We start from the raw sequence: 6571 nt of genomic DNA, 5'->3' as shown, positions 1-6571 counted from the left end.
AACATGCGATGTGTACGTAAAAAAAAAAAAAAAAAGAAATAACAAATTTCTTAAAAAAAAAAAAGCCATGGTTAGAAAAAAAAAAAAAAGAAAAATTCTTGTTTTCTTAATTTTAGAATGTTAAGAAATAAAGATCACTCATGCAAATGAAATTAAATAATTTTTTTTCTTTTAAATATTTGAATGAGTGAAGAAAAAAGAGATATTAAAAAGTTAGGAATGAGTAATAATTCTCATTCTTTAAAAAATATAAATAAAATACAAGGAAAAAATAAAATGATTAAAGATATATGCTCTAGTAAATTATTAAATGATATATATGAAGAAAAAAAAAATAGTTGTAAAGATTTATTACAAACAAATTCTGAGCTATCTAAAAATTTGAACTTAAAATGTTTAAGTCATAAATATGACAAAATAGATTTATTATATTATGATAATAAACACATAAATAATTACTTAAATGAAGATATAAATTCACACGGAAAATACGAAAATCTAAAAAAACAATTAAATAAAATTATATGTTCAAAAAACAAAAAAAAAATAATAGGAAAAAACAGAAATATGTTTAACTTATATAAAGATAAATATAAAGTAGAAAATGATAAAAATGATACGCAAATGCCTCTAGCATACGAAAATGAAATGACAATATTAAATAACTATAAAAATAATTCTAAAAGTGATAAATTTCCTTCAAATTTTCAAATGTCTTCCTTTTTTAATGAAAAAGACATTAAAAAGAACAATATATATGAAGAGAAAAAGAATGGAGACAGAGAATATTTTCACGATTCTAAATGTTTTTCCAATAACAATTATATGAAAGAAATGAGCTACGGAGATATTTCAGAAAATAGTTCATTGTCTACATTGAGTAACAAAAGAATAAAGAATTCATTAAAAAAGAGTAGTTTAAATAACTATAATAATTTTAATAATGAAATAGAGATTGAATATAATAAGAATAATAAAAAAAATGTAAAATTCAGTGAATGCATGGGTTACATGGATAAAAATGTTAATTCTAAACCACTTTATTCTATTATTTATAATAATGATAGAAACAATTTTTATAACAGCATGAATTACAGAAAAAATGAAGATGTAAACTTCAATGATGGAAGTATAATAAGTGAAAATTATACATGCAAATCTAACTTAGATGAATTAACGTCACACAGAAATATTGATTTCAATAATTATTATCATCATTCAAATAAAAGTCCTATTATAAATTATATAGGTAATAATGAGAATAAGCAATCACATTATAGTAATTCATTTAAGAATAATATAAATAATATTAAATTAGCAGATATTAAAAAATTTTTAAAAAATAAAGAAGAATTATATAATGAAACAATTTCTTCCAACAATGATACATATAACAATAATACAAATGTTTTAGATAACTGTAATATAAAATATGAAAATTTAATCAATTTTTATAATTCTTCAGCTGTTGCTAGATTTAAAGATTCAATTAAAAATAATTTTAGAAATAGTTCTACTAGTTCTCAAGAAGATAGTCTCAATCATAAGAATAGTATAAATATTAATTCAAATTCGTTTGAAGAATGCAAATATAATTCCCATTTGGTAAATAAAGATAATAATAATTCACCTAATTCAAAAGAAATTTATGAGTTTAATAAATATGACAACAATAACATTTCAAATGATAATTTAAGTAATATAAATTTACATAAAGATAAAAATATATTTAAAAAAGAAAAATTGGCTAATAAATTCTATGCATTAAATTTTCTAAACATAAGTGAAAATGGTGATTTAGATAAAAAAAAAAAAAAAAAGAAAAGGATTTGTACGAATAACGATTATATCAAAAAATTTTATAAAAAAAAAAAGCAAAAAGCAGAAGGGAGATGCGAAGAAAAGAGTGAAGAGCAAATAATTAAAGAAAAAAATTTTAGGGACGAAAAAAATTTTATATTAAGGATGAATCAATCACATGTTGATAATGAAGAAAAAAATTCATTTAATCAAAAAAATTTTCAAAATATTGAAAAGAAAAAGAACGTAAGAGTAAAATGTCTTATTGAATTTGATGAAATTACTAATTCGTGGAAATTGTTTTGGAAATATGGAAAAATTGTTGTTAAAAAATCATATAGTAAGGAAGTATATGGTGATAATTCGAGATATAAAGCACTAAATGATCTTGAAAATTTTCAGAATATTTATGATAATATATTAAAAAATAACCCAGATATTAGTGAGGAACATAAATATTTATTAATTCAAAACAAAATTTATGAACATTTTGGAGAAAAATATTATTTTCCTAAAATTACAGAAAAAGAAAAAAAGAAAAAAAAAAAAGACATTTTTGATGGAAATAATGAACAATTAGATAATATAAAAGAAGAAAATATAAGGGAAGGAAAGGAAGGAGAAAAAGAAGATAAAAAAGAGGATAAAGTGATAAAAGAAAAGGGACAATGGGAAAAAGAGAAGATAGACAAGGAAGAGAAGGAAAAGGAAAGAGAGGAAAAAGAGAAATATAAGGAAAAGGTAGATAAAGAAAAAAAAGAAGAAAAAGAAAATGGAAATGAAGAGGATAAAGAGAAAAATGAGACAGGAATGGAAGAAGAAAAAAAAAAAGAAGATAATTATGATAGTGGTAATAATGAGCAAACAGAAGAAATAAAAAATAGAAAAAGAAAATATATTAAAACTAATAATTCTACATTATTAGATCATATTAAAATTGCAGAAAAGGATAAAGACAAAATGTATATAGAAAAAGAAAAAATCCAGAATATAAATGATAAAATATATGAAAGAAAGGATGAAAAAATTGAAGAAAAATATGAATTTAACACACTTGTAAATTTAGCTAATTATGAAAAAGAGTTAAAAATATTAAAGAAAGAAGAAAAAAGAAGAATTAATGAAAGAAAAAGAGAAAAAAAAATGAAAGAAATATATGAAAGAAGGCAAAAAAAGCTAAAAAGGGAAGAAGAAAAAAGAAATAAAATATTGTTAAAAGAACAAAAAAAAAAGTTAAGAGAAGAAAAAAAAAAAATGAAGGAAGAAGAAAGGTTAAGAAAAATAGAAGAAAAAATAAAATTAAAGAAATTAAAACAGTTGAAACCAATTATAGAAAAAATAAATAAATATCGAAGTTCATTAAAAAGTAAATTTAATAAAGAAGCACTCCATTTCATAAAAAATAAAGAAATATTCAAAAAGGATAATAAAGATTATCTTGATTACTTAAATTCTTTTGATAAACCATCAGAAAATATCTTTAGTCTTATCAAAGCATCTATAGAAGAAAAGCCATTAACTAAGAGAGAAAGAGTTATAGAATTGATAAAAAAAAACAAAAATGTACATATTAATACCAACTTATACCTTGATATAAATTCTGAAGATGATGTAGAAAATTCTAATAATAAAGGAAATTGGATAGTTTCTTGGGTATTCTATGGAAGAACTTATAGAAAGAAATTTTCCATTAATGAATATGGTTTCAAAAAGGCAAAAGAATTAGCAGAAAATTATAAAAATGAAAGAATAAACTGTATACTAAATAATTTTTCTAAATATAATCATTTTAAAGAAATAATTCAAATTAAAAATAATCAAATAAATAATGAAAAGGATAATGCTGATTCACAAGAATTAATGAGAAATATCGAACAAAAAAAAAATAATGAATTTTCCGTCAAATATGAATCTAATATTCAAAAAGAAAATGATGAAAAAAGGAATATACGCTGTACTTTTCCATATTCAAAATTAAGTAGTGAATCAAAAGATCATCAGAAAATCTATAATTCTATTAATATGATTAATTTTTATAATCATATATTAAAAAATCCATTATTTGATCAATATTTCAAAAACAAAATTATGTGGGTAAATAAATTGAGCTGTTGGAAAATAGAAATTATGAAAAAACAAAATAATAGGTACATAAGAGAAAAAAAATATTATTCAGAACAAAAATATGGATATATTATCGCTAAATATATAGCTATTTGTGATTATTTAATTGCAGAAAACAATATTTTAAATAATTATTTTGATACAAAAGTACCGAATTTACAATATGATAATAAAAAAAATGCATGGAAAATATCAAGATATGTTCCTCATCAATTAAATAAAAAAAATTATTATTTCAATATCAGCATTTATGGATGGCTTAATTCAAGAAAACTAGCACTACTATTGGCTATAGATTTAAATGAAAATAAGACATTTATGTATGAAGATTTTTATAATAGGAGTTCATCAGAACACAAAAACTTAATATATCAAAATATCTTTTTAAATAAGAATTATAATAAAAATAATTCTAATGAATATTTAAACGTAGAAAATAATATAAATAACAAACTTCATAATAAAAATAAATGTAGTATGAGTTCTTTTGGTATTAAGTCTTATAGCACTTCAAATAATAGTAATAACTGTTTAGATATAAGTTATGATAATAATACTAAAGATTATAATAAAGAACAAAAAAAAGATAGCGCTTTTGAAAATAAGTTATATATCTGCAAAAACGGTAGTATAAATAGTAATAAAAACGATGATAATAAAAACAACATTCACGATAATATTAATATCTTTAAGAAAAATATTTATGAAAAAATAGACGAAGAAAAAGGTAAAAGAATAATTCAGAACGACTATAAATACAGTGATGACAGTCAAAATAATGGGAAGCAAATTAATAAAAATAAAAATTATATAAAAATGGATGGATATAATCATTGTGATAACAAATGTATGAAGAATAATGATAAGATTTCCTGTAATAACGATAATTGTAAATGCAATAATAGCACTCTTAGTATGTCAAATAATACAGTTAATAATATAGTAGACCGATACAAAAATCTAATTATTAAAGATACAAATATAATTAATAAAGATAATAATCATAACAACATAGATAATTATTATGATGAAGTAACTTATATCAATAATAATACAAACCAAGAAAAATGTGATGATACATTAAATGATTTTTATTGTGAACTGAGAAATGATGAAAATGATAAAATTAAAAAAGAAGAAAAAAAACATTGTTCTAAAGTAGTAGATGATTCTTGTGAGTCATTTATTAATTTAAAAATTAAGGAATTCCAAAAAAAAAACATTAAAAAGAATAACAGTGAACATAATGCAGAAAAACATCATAAAGATAAAAGTTTATACACATATAATGAAAATACATTGAATGACAATGCAATTAATAAAGATAACAATTCTCCAAATGAATTCAAAAATTCTTATATGCATAATTCATATATAAACTTTAAAAAATTATATGAAGATGTATATAATGAGAAATATTTTCAATTAAAACAAATGTATTCATGTAATGATAATGATTTAATAAATTTTTTGTCTAATGAAGAAGATAAAGAACTTTTTTTAAAAGAAAATATAAATATAGATATAGATGATGAACATTTTTTAATTAAGATTTTGGAAGATTATTATTATTCAAATTTTTCAAGAAAAGCCAATAAAATCAAAAAAAGGTTTATAAAATGATAAAAATATAAAAATTTCAAATATATTTTATATATATAATATTTTTCGAAAAGTAAAATTGAAAAGGATATATTTATATATACTAATGGATAGATAGATAGATAGATAAATCGATAGATAGAGAATGAGAAAGAGATAGAGAGAGAGATATATAAAGATATAGAATAGGAGATATAAAGATAGAGATAGAGAGAGATATATAAAGACATATAATTGGAGATATAAAAATATAGAAAGAGAGATAGAAAAGGAGATATAAAGATAGAGAGCAAGAGATAAAAGAGATATAAAGATAGAGAGAAAGAGATAAAAGAGATAGAAAGATAGAGAAAAGAGATAAAAAGAGATAGAAAGATAGAGAAAAAGAGATAAAAACAGATAGAAAGATAGAGAAAAGGAGATAAAAAGAGATAGAAAGATAGAGAAAAAGAGATAAAAAGAGATAGAAAAAGAGATAGAGAGAAAGAGATAGAGAGAAAGAGATAGAGAGAAAGAGATAGAGAGAAAGAGATAGAAAAAGAGATAGAGAGAGAAAGAAAAAAAAAAAAGATATAGAGATAGACATAAAGATAGACATAGAGATAGACATAGAGATAGACATAGAGATAGACATAGAGATAGACATAGAGATAGACATAGAGAGAGAGAGAGAGAGAAAAAAAAAAAAAGATTATTTTATATTTTTTACCAAAATGTAAAATAAATACGAGACATAAATATTTTAATAGGAATCTTATTTTATCGTAATATGCCATTCATTATATTTTGTTCTATATTTTATTTTTTTTATGTTATTCTAATTTTAATACATAACTTATAATAACACAATTTAAATATGTTTATGATTTTATCTTTTTTCTTCTATGCATAAGTTTATATACATGAAGAATATCTTCATTATATATTATTTTTCTTTTAATGCTATTGTAATAAATATTTTCATAAACTTTATTTAATTTCCCTTATTATTTCTGAAGAGTTGTAAAAAATAGAATATTCAAATCTAACGCTTTTTTTTTAAAGG

At 20.6% G+C, this 6571-nt stretch overlaps 1 protein-coding gene across 1 annotated transcript; it reads left to right on the top strand.

Moving 5' to 3' along the window:
* Positions 1 to 183: 183 nt before the first annotated feature.
* On the top strand, positions 184 to 5547 carry ApiAp2 (transcription factor with AP2 domain(s), putative; the record flags this gene model as incomplete). The annotated part of the gene is made up of 1 exon (XM_028674399.1): positions 184 to 5547. The coding sequence occupies one exon, from the start codon at positions 184 to 186 to the stop codon at positions 5545 to 5547; it is 5364 nt and encodes a 1787-aa protein (XP_028530756.1).
* Positions 5548 to 6571: the final 1024 nt, after the last annotated feature.

Source organism: Plasmodium gallinaceum (genome assembly GCF_900005855.1).
Source record: "Plasmodium gallinaceum strain 8A genome assembly, contig: PGAL8A_v1_21, whole genome shotgun sequence".
Classification (NCBI taxonomy): domain Eukaryota; phylum Apicomplexa; class Aconoidasida; order Haemosporida; family Plasmodiidae; genus Plasmodium; species Plasmodium gallinaceum.
This window is presented reverse-complemented; position numbering and strand designations above follow the sequence as displayed.